Below are 17,683 nucleotides of genomic sequence, written 5' to 3'. Positions count from 1 at the left end.
ATGTGCTCAGTGATTACTGTGGTTACATATGCGCTCAGTGATTACTGTGGTTACATATGTGCTCAGTGATTACTGTGGTTACATATGTGCTCAGTGACTACTGTGGTTAGATATGCGCTCAGTGATTACTGTGGTTAGATATGTGCTCAGTGATTACTGTGGTTACATATGCGCTCAGTGATTACTGTGGTTACATATGTGCTCAGTGATTACTGTGGTTAGATATGTGCTCAGTGACTACTGTGGTTACATATGCGCTCAGTGATTACTGTGGTTAGATATGTGCTCAGTGACTACTGTGGTTACATATGCGCTCAGTGACTACTGTGGTTACATATGTGCTCAGTGACTACTGTGGTTACATATGCGCTCAGTGACTACTGTGGTTACATATGCGCTCAGTGACTACTGTGGTTACATATGCGCTCAGTGACTACTGTGGTTACATATGTGCTCAGTGACTACTGTGGTTACATATGCGCTCAGTGACTACTGTGGTTACATATGCGCTCAGTGACTACTGTGGTTACATATGTGCTCAGTGACTACTGTGGTTACATATGCGCTCAGTGACTACTGTGGTTACATATGTGCTCAGTGACTACTGTGGTTACATATGTGCTCAGTGACTACTGTGTTTACATATGTGCTCAGTGATTACTGTGGTTAGATATGTGCTCAGTGATTACTGTGGTTACATATGTGCTCAGTGACTACTGTGGTTAGATATGTGCTCAGTGATTACTGTGGTTAGATATGTGCTCAGTGATTACTGTGGTTACATATGTGCTCAGTGATTACTGTGGTTACATATGTGCTCAGTGATTACTGTGGTTACATATGTGCTCAGTGACTACTGTGGTTAGATATGTGCTCAGTGACTACTGTGGTTACATATGTGCTCAGTGATTACTGTGGTTAGATATGTGCTCAGTGATTACTGTGGTTAGATATGTGCTCAGTGATTACTGTGGTTACATATGTGCTCAGTGACTACTGTGGTTAGATATGTGCTCAGTGATTACTGTGGTTACATATGTGCTCAGTGACTACTGTGGTTAGATATGTGCTCAGTGATTACTGTGGTTAGATATGTGCTCAGTGACTACTGTGGTTAGATATGTGCTCAGTGATTACTGTGGTTAGATATGTGCTCAGTGATTACTGTGGTTAGATATGCGCTCAGTGATTACTGTGGTTACATATGTGCTCAGTGATTACTGTGGTTACATATGCGCTCAGTGACTACTGTGGTTACATATGTGCTCAGTGACTACTGTGGTTACATATGCGCTCAGTGATTACTGTGGTTACATATGTGCTCAGTGACTACTGTGGTTACATATGTGCTCAGTGACTACTGTGGTTAGATATGCGCTCAGTGACTACTGTGGTTAGATATGTGCTCAGTGATTACTGTGGTTACATATGTGCTCAGTGACTACTGTGGTTACATATGTGCTCAGTGACTACTGTGGTTACATATGTGCTCAGTGACTACTGTGGTTAGATATGTGCTCAGTGATTATGTGGTTACATATGCGCTCAGTGATTACTGTGGTTACATATGTGCTCAGTGACTACTGTGGTTACATATGTGCTCAGTGACTACTGTGGTTACATATGTGCTCAGTGACTACTGTGGTTAGATATGTGCTCAGTGATTATGTGGTTAGATATGCGCTCAGTGACTACTGTGGTTACATATGTGCTCAGTGATTACTGTGGTTAGATATGCGCTCAGTGATTACTGTGGTTACATATGTGCTCAGTGACTACTGTGGTTACATATGTGCTCAGTGACTACTGTGGTTAGATATGCGCTCAGTGATTATGTGGTTAGATATGTGCTCAGTGACTACTGTGGTTACATATGTGCTCAGTGACTACTGTGGTTACATATGCGCTCAGTGACTACTGTGGTTACATATGTGCTCAGTGACTACTGTGGTTACATATGTGCTCAGTGACTACTGTGGTTAGATATGTGCTCAGTGATTACTGTGGTTACATATGCGCTCAGTGATTACTGTGGTTAGATATGTGCTCAGTGATTACTGTGGTTAGATATGTGCTCAGTGACTACTGTGGTTAGATATGTGCTCAGTGACTACTGTGGTTACATATGTGCTCAGTGACTACTGTGGTTACATATGCGCTCAGTGATTACTGTGGTTAGATATGTGCTCAGTGATTACTGTGGTTAGATATGTGCTCAGTGACTACTGTGGTTAGATATGTGCTCAGTGATTACTGTGGTTACATATGTGCTCAGTGATTACTGTGGTTAGATATGTGCTCAGTGACTACTGTGGTTAGATATGTGCTCAGTGATTACTGTGGTTACATATGTGCTCAGTGACTACTGTGGTTAGATATGCGCTCAGTGATTACTGTGGTTAGATATGTGCTCAGTGATTACTGTGGTTAGATATGTGCTCAGTGATTACTGTGGTTACATATGTGCTCAGTGATTACTGTGGTTAGATATGTGCTCAGTGACTACTGTGGTTAGATATGTGCTCAGTGACTACTGTGGTTAGATATGTGCTCAGTGATTACTGTGGTTAGATATGTGCTCAGTGATTACTGTGGTTAGATATGTGCTCAGTGATTACTGTGGTTACATATGTGCTCAGTGATTACTGTGGTTAGATATGTGCTCAGTGACTACTGTGGTTAGATATGTGCTCAGTGACTACTGTGGTTAGATATGTGCTCAGTGACTACTGTGGTTAGATATGTGCTCAGTGATTACTGTGGTTACATATGTGCTCAGTGATTACTGTGGTTAGATATGTGCTCAGTGACTACTGTGGTTACATATGTGCTCAGTGACTACTGTGGTTAGATATGTGCTCAGTGATTACTGTGGTTACATATGCGCTCAGTGATTACTGTGGTTAGATATGTGCTCAGTGATTACTGTGGTTACATATGTGCTCAGTGATTACTGTGGTTAGATATGCGCTCAGTGACTACTGTGGTTAGATATGTGCTCAGTGACTACTGTGGTTACATATGTGCTCAGTGACTACTGTGGTTACATATGTGCTCAGTGACTACTGTGGTTAGATATGCGCTCAGTGATTATGTGGTTAGATATGTGCTCAGTGATTACTGTGGTTAGATATGTGCTCAGTGACTACTGTGGTTACATATGTGCTCAGTGACTACTGTGGTTAGATATGTGCTCAGTGATTACTGTGGTTAGATATGTGCTCAGTGATTACTGTGGTTAGATATGTGCTCAGTGATTACTGTGGTTAGATATGTGCTCAGTGATTACTGTGGTTAGATATGCGCTCAGTGATTACTGTGGTTAGATATGTGCTCAGTGATTACTGTGGTTAGATATGCGCTCAGTGATTACTGTGGTTACATATGTGCTCAGTGACTACTGTGGTTAGATATGTGCTCAGTGACTACTGTGGTTACATATGTGCTCAGTGACTACTGTGGTTAGATATGTGCTCAGTGATTACTGTGGTTACATATGTGCTCAGTGACTACTGTGGTTAGATATGCGCTCAGTGATTACTGTGGTTACATATGTGCTCAGTGATTACTGTGGTTAGATATGTGCTCAGTGACTACTGTGGTTACATATGTGCTCAGTGACTACTGTGGTTACATATGTGCTCAGTGACTACTGTGGTTAGATATGTGCTCAGTGATTACTGTGGTTACATATGCGCTCAGTGATTACTGTGGTTAGATATGTGCTCAGTGATTACTGTGGTTACATATGTGCTCAGTGATTACTGTGGTTAGATATGCGCTCAGTGACTACTGTGGTTAGATATGCGCTCAGTGACTACTGTGGTTAGATATGTGCTCAGTGATTACTGTGGTTACATATGCGCTCAGTGATTACTGTGGTTACATATGTGCTCAGTGATTACTGTGGTTACATATGTGCTCAGTGACTACTGTGGTTAGATATGCGCTCAGTGATTACTGTGGTTAGATATGTGCTCAGTGATTACTGTGGTTACATATGCGCTCAGTGATTACTGTGGTTACATATGTGCTCAGTGATTACTGTGGTTAGATATGTGCTCAGTGACTACTGTGGTTACATATGCGCTCAGTGATTACTGTGGTTAGATATGTGCTCAGTGACTACTGTGGTTACATATGCGCTCAGTGACTACTGTGGTTACATATGTGCTCAGTGACTACTGTGGTTACATATGCGCTCAGTGACTACTGTGGTTACATATGCGCTCAGTGACTACTGTGGTTACATATGCGCTCAGTGACTACTGTGGTTACATATGTGCTCAGTGACTACTGTGGTTACATATGCGCTCAGTGACTACTGTGGTTACATATGCGCTCAGTGACTACTGTGGTTACATATGTGCTCAGTGACTACTGTGGTTACATATGCGCTCAGTGACTACTGTGGTTACATATGTGCTCAGTGACTACTGTGGTTACATATGTGCTCAGTGACTACTGTGTTTACATATGTGCTCAGTGATTACTGTGGTTAGATATGTGCTCAGTGATTACTGTGGTTACATATGTGCTCAGTGACTACTGTGGTTAGATATGTGCTCAGTGATTACTGTGGTTAGATATGCGCTCAGTGACTACTGTGGTTACATATGTGCTCAGTGACTACTGTGGTTACATATGTGCTCAGTGATTACTGTGGTTACATATGTGCTCAGTGACTACTGTGGTTAGATATGCGCTCAATGATTACTGTGGTTACATATGCGCTCAGTGATTATGTGGTTAGATATGTGCTCAGTGACTACTGTGCTTAGTTATGCGCTCAGTGATTACTGCGGTTAGATATGCGCTCAATGGTTACTGTGGTTAGATATGCGCTCAGTGACTACTGTGGTTAGATATGCGCTCAATGATTACTGTGGTTAGATATGCGCTCAGTGATTACTGTGGTTAGATATGTGCTCAGTGATTACTGTGGTTAGATATGCGCTCAGTGATTACTGTGGTTAGATATGCGCTCAGTGATTACTGTGGTTACATATGCGCTCAGTGATATACTGTGGTTACATATGTGCTCAGTGATTACTGTGGTTACATATGCGCTCAGTGATTACTGTGGTTAGATATGCGCTCAGTGATTACTGTGGTTACATATGTGCTCAGTGATTACTGTGGTTACATATGCGCTCAGTGATTACTGTGGTTAGATATGCGCTCAGTGATTACTGTGGTTAGATATGCGCTCAGTGATTACTGTGGTTAGATATGCGCTCAGTGATTATGTGGTTAGATATGTGCTCAGTGACTACTGTGCTCAGTTATGCGCTCAGTGATTACTGCGGTTAGATATGCGCTCAGTGACTACTGTGCTCAGTTATGCGCTCAGTGATTACTGCGGTTAGATATGCGCTCAATGGTTACTGTGGTTAGATATGCGCTCAGTGACTACTGTGGTTAGATATGCGCTCAATGATTACTGTGGTTAGATATGCGCTCAGTGATTACTGTGGTTAGATATGTACTCAGTGACTACTGTGGTTAGATATGCGCTCAGTGATTACTGTGGTTAGATATGCGCTCAATGATTACTGTGGTTAGATATGTGCTCAGTGATTACTGTGGTTAGATATGCACTCAATGATTACTGTGGTTAGATATGCGCTCAGTGATTACTGTGGTTAGATATGCGCTCAGTGATTACTGTGGTTAGATATGCGCTCAGTGATTACTGTGGTTAGATATGCACTCAATGATTACTGTGGTTAGATATGCGTTCAATGATTACTGTGGTTAGATATGTGCTCAGTGATTACTGTGGTTAGATATGTGCTCAGTGACTACTGTGGTTAGATATGCGCTCAGTGATTACTGTGGTTAGATATGCACTCAATGATTACTGTGGTTAGATATGCGTTCAGTGATTACCGTGCTTAGATACGCGCTCAATCCGCATCTCTTTGCCATTGGGATCCATCATACTCTTCAGCTCCATCACTACGGTGTACGTCACCCCGGAGATGTCAATCTTTACGCTTTGTGTCTTTGAGTTTTGGGCTCTTTCCAGCTCCAGGTTTGCCATCCGGTGGAATGGGACAGGCTGGTTTCCGTCGTAGTACCTCCATTCCACCAGGTTGCTGCACAGCTCGGCCTCTCGCTCTCTGGTCTTCTTCTCACGCACCTTATTGATCATGGCCTGGATTTTGTTGGTCATTTCGAGGACATCTCGGGTCAGGCCACTTATTTTAACTGTGGATCCAGGAGATTGGAAAGAGACAAAGACTCCGAGCTTCCTCTGATCCTGGCACAAGGTGTGATGGTCCTGCTCATCAAACTCCAGGATCCAGTCATCACTGATCATATTCTCATGCTGCTCCTTCAGGATCAGGTCCTGGAGCCAGGACTTGGTGTCGTTCACGGCTTTCTTGGTCTCTGCGCACAGGTGGAATATCGCGGGCTCAATGTTCTCGCACAACTCAAACACTTTTGGTTCCTTCTCCTCATCTCCGGATCTTGATGTGAAGAAACTGTAGATTGCTGCGTGACAGAAAAGATATCTCGTCACCGTGTGATATCACCACATGGAAGTATTTATAAACAGCTCTATGCCGCCAAAGGGGCTCCGGACCCTTCACGCTCCAGATAGGTGGGCTCCCAGAAGCCAGAACCTCCCCAATCATAGAATAATACTGTTATGTTCCATTAATAGGCCATAAGATTAGGAGAAGAAGTTACCCGGCTGCTCCTAGCTTCTCCTCACCCGATAACCTACACCAGTGACCCTACTCCCTCACTTCTCCTCCAGTCTCTCCCCGGGTGTCACTACCTATCTAACCAAAATGTTTAACCTCTCTTTCGTCCGGTATATTTCCCTCATCATTCACAAACCCCCATCATAACCCCTCTACTTATAAAACCTTCCCTCTGCCAGAATTGTGCCGCTAACTACAGACCGGTCTCAAATCTCCCCTTTATCTCTGAACGCTTGGTCCACTCTCGGCTAATCCTCCATCTCTCTGGAAACTCTCCTCTTGATCCCAAATCTGGTTTCCACTCTTTACACTCCACCTTAAAGGCCCTCACCAAAGTCTCCAATGATCTATTAACAACAAAATCCAATGGCCACTACTCCCTATTGTTCCTCTTAGATCTCTCAGCCGCTCTTGACACCATGGATCCCCAGCTCCTCCTAACAATGTTCTGCTCTATCAGCCTCGCCTGATTCTCCTCCTATCTCTCTGGCAGCTCAATGTTTCCTTTGCAGGCTCTTGCTCCTGTCCTCTCCCCCTCACCTTTGGGGTTCCTCAGGGCTCAGTCCTAGGCCCCCTACTCTTACTGTCGGGGTTCCTCAGGGCTCAGTCCTAGGCCCCTCCTCTTACTCTCAGGGTTCCTCAGGGCTCAATCCTAGGTCCCCTCCTCGAACTCTCTGGGTTCCTCAGGTTTTGGTCCTAGGCCCCTTCCTCTTCTCGCTTTATACCGCCCCCATTGGACAATTGATCAGTAGATCTGGTTTCCAGTACCATCTCTATGCTGATCACACCAGCTATACACCTCGTCTTCTGACATCACCCTGCATTACTACACAATACTAGGGGTTGTCTGTCCGCTGTCCCTAACACCATGTCCTCCCTCTGAAACTGAATCTCTCCAAGACTGAACTTCTTGGTGAATTTTTTGGAGAACAAATCTACAGTGATGACGGCCATCTACATCCGACACCGGCTTTTATCCTGCAAGGTTTAAGCGCAGGACTCACAGTTGGTGAACCTAGACAGCATGGACGTCGCCTTGGGCAGATCGCCTCCTTCCTTCTTCTTCATACTCGTGTAGAAGTCGTTCAGCATCTTCTGCTGGAAGATAACCACCTTCACCGTCTGAAGACTCGGGGCAGATTGGGACTTGGCAAATTCTGTGACCACGTCTAAGATGATATCGGCCACCAGAGCTGCTGACACGTTGCCCAAACCTTAGCCACAAAAAGCAAAATGAACGCAATCAGTGGGGAAAAGGTCTCCTCATTAGAGGAGAGAAGGAACAAGGAGAAACCAGTCATGGCTGACCAAATCGCTTTACAGGATCAGTCAAAGGCCGTATCTTTTCGACTGTGATGTCGGGAAGAATGATGTCCAGAGAAGAGAAGGTGCGCGCTGCAAGAGACCACCAATGTGCGGGGGCTTCCCATCCATGAAAGGGGACACTCACAATATGTGGAATCTTCTCATCCACGGAGGGGGTCACTCACAATGTGTGGGGGCTTCTCATCCATGGAGGGGGTCACTCACAATGTGTGGGGGCTTCTCATCCATGGAGGGGTCACTCACAATATGTTGGGGCTTCTCATCCATGGAGGGGGTCACTCACAATATGTTGGGGCTTCTCATCCATGGAGGGGTCACTCACAATGTGTGGGGGCTTCTCATCCATGAGGGGGTCACTCACAATGTGTTTGGGTAATTCTCATCCATGAGGGGGTCACTCACTTTTATACCTAACACCACAGCTAGGAATATAGAATAGGATCTAAACTTCCTTGGAGAGCAGCTTCTCCCATCATTCAGGACAATGTGTGGATGACGCTTTTCCTCCATTATGGAGACCGGGTTATAAGGGGAAAGTGAGCACTAATGCGGGCGTCACACGGTACGATATATCTGGCGATATGTTGTCGGGGTCACGTCGTTAGTGACGCACATCCGGCATCGTCAGAGATATCATACCATGTGACACCTATGAATGAGCAGAAATACTCACCTTCTCGATCATCGTTGACACGTCGTTCATTTTCATAATCTCGTTCCTCCTTCTGTGCTCCGATTGTTCGTCGCTCCCGTGGCAGCACACATCGCTCTGTGTAACACCCCGGGAGCGACGAACACAGCTTAACTGCGTCCACCGGCAATGAGGAAGGAAGGAGGTGGGCGGGATGTTTACGTTCCGCTCATCTCCACCCCTCCGCTTCTATTGGCCAGCTGCTGTGTGACGTCGCTGTGACGCCGCCCACAGAGAGGTCGCCCGGGAGATAAGTACGTGTGACGGGTGGGTTAACGACTTTGTGCACCACGGGCAACTAATTGCCCGTGACGTGTAAAAAACGACGGGGGCGGGTGCGATCGCTTGTGCGATCACACGATTTATTGTCCCGTGTGATGCCCGCATAAGTGTCTCGGGGAACAAAACCTTCACATTTTGGCTCCACGGCCGGAATCTCCCCGGATCTCAGTCCTACTGAGAATCTAAGTTTAGTCCTCAAAAAGAGACAAAACCCCAGAACTTGTGACGTCCGAGCCCTGAGGACACGAGAACAGGTCACCGGTCAGGATCAGATATCCGGCCGGCGGGGGAAAGGAAGATTCTGGAGAAATCGGGGGCAGCGCTGGGAATATTCTGTACAGAAACTTCATGGATTTGTCAGGAAAATGTAACAACTTCTGGAATGTTTATAATTCTGCATCAGTAACCATAGAAACAGACGACAAAAAGAGCTAAAATGACCATGGCTGCACCCGTATGTCCTACAAGGGAGGTCACTCCCGGCCAGGGATGTATCTGTATGTCCTGGCGATGGCGGGGTCATTGGCGCGATCACCGCCGTGGACTCCACTTTCCTGACACCCGCGCCCCGGCGCTCACAGCCAGGAACAGTCCCCGCACCGGCCCTGACTGTTTAACCGCCTAAATGCCACAATCAATATCGATCGCGTCACTTAGGAGATCGGTGGAAAGAAGGGAATTTTGTTACTTACCGTAAATTCCTTTTCTTCTAGCTCCTATTGGGAGACCCAGACGATTGGGTGTATAGCACTGCCTCCGGAGGCCACACAAAGCAATTACACTAAAAAGTGTAAGGCCCCTCCCCTTCTGGCTATACACCCCCAGTGGGATCACTGGCTCACCAGTTTTAGTGCAAAAGCAAGAAGGAGGAAAGCCAATAACTGGTTTAAACAAATTCACTCCGAAGTAACGTCGGAGAACTGAAAACCATTCAACATGAACAACATGTGTACCCGAAAAACAACCAGAAATCCCGAAGGACAACAGGGCGGGTGCTGGGTCTCCCAATAGGAGCTAGAAGAAAAGGAATTTACGGTAAGTAACAAAATTCCCTTCTTCTTCGGCGCTCCATTGGGAGACCCAGACGATTGGGACGTCCAAAAGCTGTCCCTGGGTGGGTAAAGAAATACCTCATGTTAGAGCTGCAAAGACAGCCCTCCCCTACGGGGAGGCAACTGCCGCCTGCAGGACTCTTCTACCTAGGCTGGCGTCCGCCGAAGCATAGGTATGCACCTGATAATGTTTGGTGAAAGTGTGCAGACTCGACCAGGTAGCTGCCTGGCACACCTGTTGAGCCGTAGCCTGGTGTCGTAATGCCCAGGACGCACCCACGGCTCTGGTAGAATGGGCCTTCAGCCCTGATGGAACCGGAAGCCCAGCAGAACTGTAGGCTTCAAGAATTGGTTCTTTGATCCATCGAGCCAGGGTGGCTTTGGAAGCCTGCGACCCTTTGCGCTTACCAGCGACAAGGACAAAGAGTGCATCCGAGCGGCGCAGGGGCGCCGTGCGGGAAATGTAGATTCTGAGTGCTCTCACCAGATCCAACAAATGTAAATCCTTTTCATACCGATGAACTGCATGCGGATAAAAGGAAGGCAAGGAGATATCCTGATTAAGATGAAAAGAGGATACCACCTTCGGGAGAAACTCCTGAATGGGGCGCAGCACTACCTTGTCCTGGTGGAAGACCAGGAAGGGAGCCTTGGATGACAGCGCTGCTAGCTCAGACACTCTCCGAAGAGATGTGATCGCTACCAGAAAAGCCACTTTCTGTGATAGTCTAGAAAGTGAAACCTCCCTCAGAGGCTCGAAGGGCGGCTTCTGGAGGGCAACCAGTACCCTGTTCAGATCCCATGGATCTAACGGCCGCTTGTACGGGGGTACGATATGACAAACCCCCTGCAGGAACGTGCGTACCTTAGAAAGTCGTGCTAGACGCTTCTGAAAAAAGACGGATAGCGCCGAGACTTGCCCTTTAAGGGAGCCTAGCGACAAACCTTTTTCTAATCCAGATTGCAGGAAAGAAAGAAGAAGGGAATTTTGTTACTTACCGTAAATTCCTTTTCTTCTAGCTCTTATTGGGAGACCCAGACGATTGGGGTATAGCTACTGCCCTCTGGAGGCCACACAAAGCACTACATCAAAAGTGCAAGGCCCCTCCCCCTCTGGCTATACCCCCCCCCGTGGTATCACGGGTTCTCCAGTTTTAGTGCCAAAGCAAGAAGGAGGAAGCCAATAACTGGTTTAAACAAATTAACTCCGAATAACATCGGAGAACTGAAAAACCGTTCAACATGAACAACATGTGTACCCGCAAACAACAAAAAAACATCCCGAAGGACAACAGGGCGGGTGCTGGGTCTCCCAATAAGAGCTAGAAGAAAAGGAATTTACGGTAAGTAACAAAATTCCCTTCTTCTTCAGCGCTCTATTGGGAGACCCAGACGATTGGGACGTCCAAAAGCTGTCCCTGGGTGGGTAAAGAAATACCTCATGTTAGAGCTGCAAAAAAACAGCCCTCCCCTACGGGGGTGTCACTGCCGCCTGCAGGACTCTTCTACCTAAGCTGGCATCCGCCGAAGCATAGGTATGCACCTGATAATGCTTGGTGAAAGTGTGCAGACTGGACCAGGTAGCTGCCTGGCACACCTGTTGAGCCGAAGCCTGGTGACGAAATGCCCAGGACGCACCCACGGCTCTGGTTGAGTGGGCTTTTAGCCCTGAAGGAACCGGAAGCCCCGCAGAACGGTAGGCCTCTAGAATTGGTTCTTTGATCCATCGAGCCAGGGTGGCTTTAGAAGCCTGCAACCCCTTGCGCGGACCAGCGACAAGGACAAAAAGTGCATCGGCACGGCGCATGGGCGCCGTTCGGGAAATGTAGATTCTGAGTGCTCTCACCAGATCTAGCAAACGTAAGTCCTTTTCATACCGGTGAACCGGATGAGGACAAAAAGAAGGCAAGGATATATCCTGATTAAGATGAAAAGAGGATACGACCTTAGGGAGAAACTCCGGAATAGGGCGCAGCACTACCTTGTCCTGGTGGAACACCAGGAAGGGAGCCTTGGATGACAGAGCTGCCAGCTCAGACACTCGCCGAAGCGATGTGATCGCAACAAGAAACGCCACTTTCTGTGACAGCCGAGAAAAGGAAACTTCCTTCAGAGGCTCGAAGGGCGGCTTCTGGAGAGCAACTAGTACCCTGTTCAGATCCCATGGATCTAACGGCCGCTTGTACGGGGGCACAATATGACAGACCCCCTGCAGGAACGTGCGCACCTTAGAAAGACGTGCTAGACGCTTCTGAAAAAACACGGATAGTGCCGAAACTTGCCCTTTAAGGGAGCTGAGCGACAAGCCCTTTTCTAACCCCGATTGCAGGAAGGAAAGAAACTTGGGCAATGCAAATGGCCAGGGAGACACTCCCTGAGCAGAGCACCAGGACAAGAAAATCTTCCACGTTCTGTGGTAGATCTTAGCCGAATTCGACTTTCTAGCTTGTCTCATTGTGGCAACGACTCCCTGAGATAATCCAGCAGATGCTAGGATCCAGGACTCAATGGCCACACAGTCAGGTTCAGGGCCGCAGAATTCTGATGGAAAAACGGCCCTTGGGACAGTAAGTCTGGTCGGTCTGGCAGTGACCACGGTCGACCGATCGTGAGATGCCACAGATCCGGATACCACGACCTCCTCGGCCAGTCTGGAGCGACGAGTATGATGCGGCTGCACTCGGATCTGATCTTGCGTAGCACTCTGGGCAAGAGCGCCAGAGGCGGAAACACGTATGGGAGCTGAAACTGCGACCAATCTTGAACCAAGGCGTCTGCCGCCAGAGCTCTTTGATCGCGCGACCTCGCCATGAATGCCGGGACCTTGTTGTTGTGCCGGGATGCCATTAGGTCGACGTCCGGCACTCCCCAGCGGCGACAGATTTCCTGAAACACGTCCGGGTGAAGGGACCATTCCCCTGCGTCCATGCCCTGGCGACTGAGGAAGTCTGCTTCCCAGTTTTCTACGCCTGGGATGTGAACCGCGGATATGGTGGATGCTCTGTCCTCCACCCACCTTAGAATGCGCCGGACTTCTTGGAAGGCTTGCCGACTGCGCGTCCCTCCTTGGTGGTTGATGTATGCCACCGCTGTGGAGTTGTCCGATTGGATTCGGATCTGCTTTCCTTCCAGCCACTGTTGGAAGGCCAGTAGAGCAAGATACACTGCTCTGATCTCCAGAACATTGATCTGAAGGGTGGACTCCTGCGGAGTCCACGTCCCCTGAGCCCTGTGGTGGAGAAATACTGCTCCCCACCCTGACAGACTCGCATCTGTCGTGACTACTGCCCAGGATGGGGGCAGGAAGGATCTTCCCTGAGACAATGAGGTGGGAAGGAGCCACCATTGTAGGGAGTCCTTGGCCGTCTGGGAAAGCGAGACTTTCCTGTCCAGGGACGTTGACTTCCCGTCCCATTGGCGGAGAATGTCCCATTGAAGTGGGCGCAGATGAAACTGCGCAAAGGGAACTGCTTCCATGGCTGCCACCATCTTCCCTAGGAAATGCATGAGGCGCCGCAAGGGATGCAACTGGCCCTGCAGAAGAGATTGCACCCCTGTCTGTAGTGACCGCTGCTTGTTCAGCGGAAGCTTCACTATCGCTGCTAGAGTATGAAACTCCATGCCAAGATACGTTAGTGATTGAGTCGGTGATAGGATCGACTTTGGAAAGTTGATGATCCATCCGAAAGACTGTAGAGTCTCCAGCGTAGCATTCAGGCTGTGCTGACATGCCTCTTGAGAGGGAGCTTTGACCAGTAAATCGTCTAGGTAAGGGATCACCGAGTGTCCCTGAGAGTGCAAGACTGCTACCACCGCCGCCATGACCTTGGTGAAGACCCGTGGGGCTGTCGCCAGACCAAATGGCAGAGCTACGAACTGAAAATGGTCGTCTCCTATCACAAAACGTAGAAAACGTTGATGTTCTGTAGCAATTGGCACGTGGAGATAAGCATCTTTGATGTCTATTGAGGCAAGGAAGTCTCCTCTGGACATTGAGGCAATGACAGAACGCAGGGTTTCCATCCGGAACTTCCTGGCGTGCACATGTTTGTTGAGCCGTTTTAGGTCCAGAACAGGACGGAACGAGCCGTCCTTTTTTGGAACCACAAAGAGATTGGAGTAAAACCCTTGCCCTTGTTCCTGAGGAGGGACTGGGATCACCACTCCTTCCGCTCTTAGGGAGTCCACCGCCTGCAGCAGAGCATCTGCTCGGTCTGGATGTGGGGAGGTTCTGAAGAACCGAGCTGGAGGACGAGAATTGAACTCGATTCTGTACCCGCGAGACAAAATGTCCGTCACCCACCGGTCTTTGACCTGTGACATCCAAATGCCGGAAAAGCGGGAGAGCCTGCCCCCGACCGGCGATGCGGAGGGAGGGGGCTGGAAGTCATGAGGTAGCCGCTTTGGAAGCGGTACCTCCATTTGCTTTCTTGGGGCGCGTGTGAGCCCGCCACGAATCTGAGTTTCTTTGCGTCCTCTGAGTCCCTTTGGACGAGGTAAATGGTGTCTTGCCCGAACCTCGAAAGGACTGAAACCTCTGCTGCCACTTTTTCTGCTGAGGTTTGGTTGTTCTGGGTTGTGGTAAAGAGGAGTCTTTACCCTTGGACTGCTTAATGATATCAGCCAATGGCTCGCCAAACAGTCTATCTCTAGATAAAGGCAAACTGGTTAAACATTTTTTGGAACCAGCATCTGCTTTCCAGTCCTTCAACCACAAGGCTCTGCGCAAAACTACCGAATTGGCGGACGCCATTGAGGTGCGACTGGTAGATTCTAGGACCGCATTGATAGCGTAAGACGCAAACGCCGACATCTGCGTGGTAAGGTGCGCCACTTGCGGCACTGCTGGATGTATGATAGCATCCACTTTTGCTAAGCCAGCTGAAATAGCCTGGAGTGCCCATACGGCTGCGAATGCCGGAGCAAACGACGCGCCGATAGCTTCATAGACAGATTTTAACCAAAGGTCCATCTGTCTGTCATTGGCATCTTTAAGTGAAGCGCCATCCTCCACTGCAACTATGGACCTAGCTGCGAGTTTGGAAATCGGGGGGTCTACCTTTGGACACTGTGTCCAGCGCTTGACCACCTCAGGGGGGAAAGGGAAACGCGTATCTTTAGATCGTTTAGAGAAACGCCTTTCTGGGTGAGCGTCGTGCTTCTGGATTGATTCTCTGAAGTCAGCGTGATCCAAGAAAGCACTCAATTTACGCTTGGGATAAAGGAAACGAAACTTCTCCTGCTCTGCCGCTGCCTCTTCTGCTGAAGGGGCTGGGGGAGAAATATCCAACAGCCTATTGATGGCTGAGATAAGGTCGTTTACCATGGCATCCCCATCAGGGGTATCCAGGTTGAGAGGGGTTCCAGGAATGGATTCCTGATCACTCTCATCAGACACATCACAGGGCGACTGATTGCGCTGAGACCCTGAGCAGTGTGATGACGTTGGGGGTCTTTCCCAGCGAGCTCGCTTAGGGTGGCTGGGGCTATCATCTGACTCATAATCCTCGGCCTGTGAAGCCGGGGACTCCCCTGTGGGCTGGATTAATTCCAAGTGAGGGGGACCTGAGGACAGAGGCCTCGCCGTGCCCAAAGACTGAGCCCCATGCATAGATTGCAAGGTTTCAAGGATTTTTGCCATAGACACAGACATATTATCCGCAAAAACTGATACAAGTAAAATATATCTTTGTACCGTGTTAGCCAGTAGAGATAAAGAAGGGAATTTTGTTACTTACCGTAAATTCCTTTTCTTCTAGCTCTTATTGGGAGACCCAGACAATTGGGTGTATAGCTACTGCCTCCGGAGGCCACACAAAGTATTACACTAAAAAGTGTAAGGCCCCTCCCCTTCTGGCTATACACCCCCCGTGGAATCACGGGTTCTCCAGTTTTAGTGCCAAAGCAAGAAGGAGGAAAGCCAATAACTGGTTTAAACAAATTAACTCCGAATAACATCGGAGAACTGACAAACCGTTCAACATGAACAACATGTGTACCCGCAAACAAAACCAAAAATCCCGAAGGACAACAGGGCGGGTGCTGGGTCTCCCAATAAGAGCTAGAAGAAAAGGAATTTACGGTAAGTAACAAAATTCCCTTCTTCTTCAGCGCTCTATTGGGAGACCCAGACAATTGGGACGTTCAAAAGCTGTCCCTGGGTGGGTAAAGAAATACCTCTTGTCAGAGCTGCAAGACAGCGCCCCCCTACTGGGAAGCCACCGCCGCCTGCAGGACTCTTCTACCTAGGCTGGCATCCGCCGAAGCATAGGTATGCACCTGATAATGTTTGGTGAAAGTGTGCAGACTGGACCAGGTAGCTGCCTGGCACACCTGTTGAGCCGTAGCCTGGTGGCGTAATGCCCAGGACGCACCCACGGCTCTGGTTGAATGGGCCTTCAGCCCTGATGGAACCGGAAGTCCAGCCGAACGGTAGGCTTCCAGAATTGGTTCTTTGATCCATCGAGCCAGGGTGGCTTTAGAAGCCTGCAATCCCTTGCGCGGACCAGCGACAAGGACAAAAAGTGCCTCGGAGCGGCGCAAGGGCGCCGTGCGGGAGATGTAGATTCTGATTGCTCTGACCAGATCTAACAAATGCAAATCCTTTTCATACCGGTGAACCGGATGAGGACAGAAAGAAGGTAAGCAAATGTCCTGATTTAGATGGAAATCAGATACTACTTTAGGAAGAAATTCTGGAGTGGGGCGCAAAACCACCTTGTCCTGGTGGACCACCAGGAAAGGAGCCTTGGATGACAGTGCTGCCAGCTCAGACACTCTCCGAAGAGACGTGATCGCCACTAGAAACACCACTTTCTGTGACAGGCGAGAAAAGGAAACCTCTTTCAAAGGCTCGAAAGGCGGCTTCTGTAGAGCAACTAGTACCCTATTCAGATCCCATGGATCTAACGGCCGCCTGTACGGGGGTACAATATGACAAACCCCCTGTAGAAACGTGCGCACCTTAGACAGACGTGCCAGACGCTTCTGAAAAAACACTGATAGTGCCGAGACTTGCCCTTTAAGTGAGCCAAGCGACAAGCCTTTTTCTAACCCCGATTGTAGGAAGGAAAGAAGAGTAGGCAATGCAAATGGCCAGGGAGACACTCCCTGAGCAGAGCACCATGATAAGAAAATCTTCCACGTCCTGTGGTAGATCTTGGCAGACGTGGGCTTCCTAGCCTGCCTCATGGTAGCAACAACTCCTTGAGACAATCCTGCACACGCTAGGATCCAGGATTCAATGGCCACACAGTCAGGTTCAGGGCAGCAGAATTCTGATGGAAAAACGGCCCTTGGGACAGTAAGTCTGGCCGGTCTGGAAGTGACCACGGTCGGCCGACCGTGAGATGCCACAGATCCGGGTACCACGATCTCCTCGGCCAGTCTGGGGCGACGAGTATGACGCGGGTGCAATCGGATCTGATCTTGCGCAACACTCTGGGCAAGAGTGCCAGAGGCGGGAATACATATGGGAGTCGGAACTGCGACCAATCTTGGACCAAGGCGTCTGCCGCCAGAGCCCTTTGATCGCGCGACCGCGCCATGAATGCCGGGACCTTGTGGTTGTGCCGAGACGCCATGAGGTCGACGTCCGGCACCCCCCACCGGCGACA

At 48.7% G+C, this 17,683-nt stretch overlaps 1 protein-coding gene across 3 annotated transcripts in view; it reads right to left on the bottom strand.

The window, feature by feature from the left end:
* PARP14 (poly(ADP-ribose) polymerase family member 14) overlaps nucleotides 1–17,683 on the bottom strand; it is a 216,292-nt gene that overhangs the window by 86,820 nt on the left and 111,789 nt on the right. For all 3 annotated transcript variants that reach the window (XM_075316982.1, XM_075316980.1, XM_075316981.1), the window contains 2 exons: nucleotides 7,721–7,930; nucleotides 5,893–6,501 (listed from right to left, as the gene is read on the bottom strand). In XM_075316982.1, coding sequence (XP_075173097.1) covers nucleotides 5,893–6,501; nucleotides 7,721–7,930 — 819 coding nt within the window. The remainder of the gene's footprint in view (nucleotides 1–5,892; nucleotides 6,502–7,720; nucleotides 7,931–17,683) is intronic.

Source organism: Anomaloglossus baeobatrachus, chromosome 7, assembly GCF_048569485.1.
Source record: "Anomaloglossus baeobatrachus isolate aAnoBae1 chromosome 7, aAnoBae1.hap1, whole genome shotgun sequence".
NCBI lineage: Eukaryota > Metazoa > Chordata > Amphibia > Anura > Aromobatidae > Anomaloglossus > Anomaloglossus baeobatrachus.
This window is presented reverse-complemented; position numbering and strand designations above follow the sequence as displayed.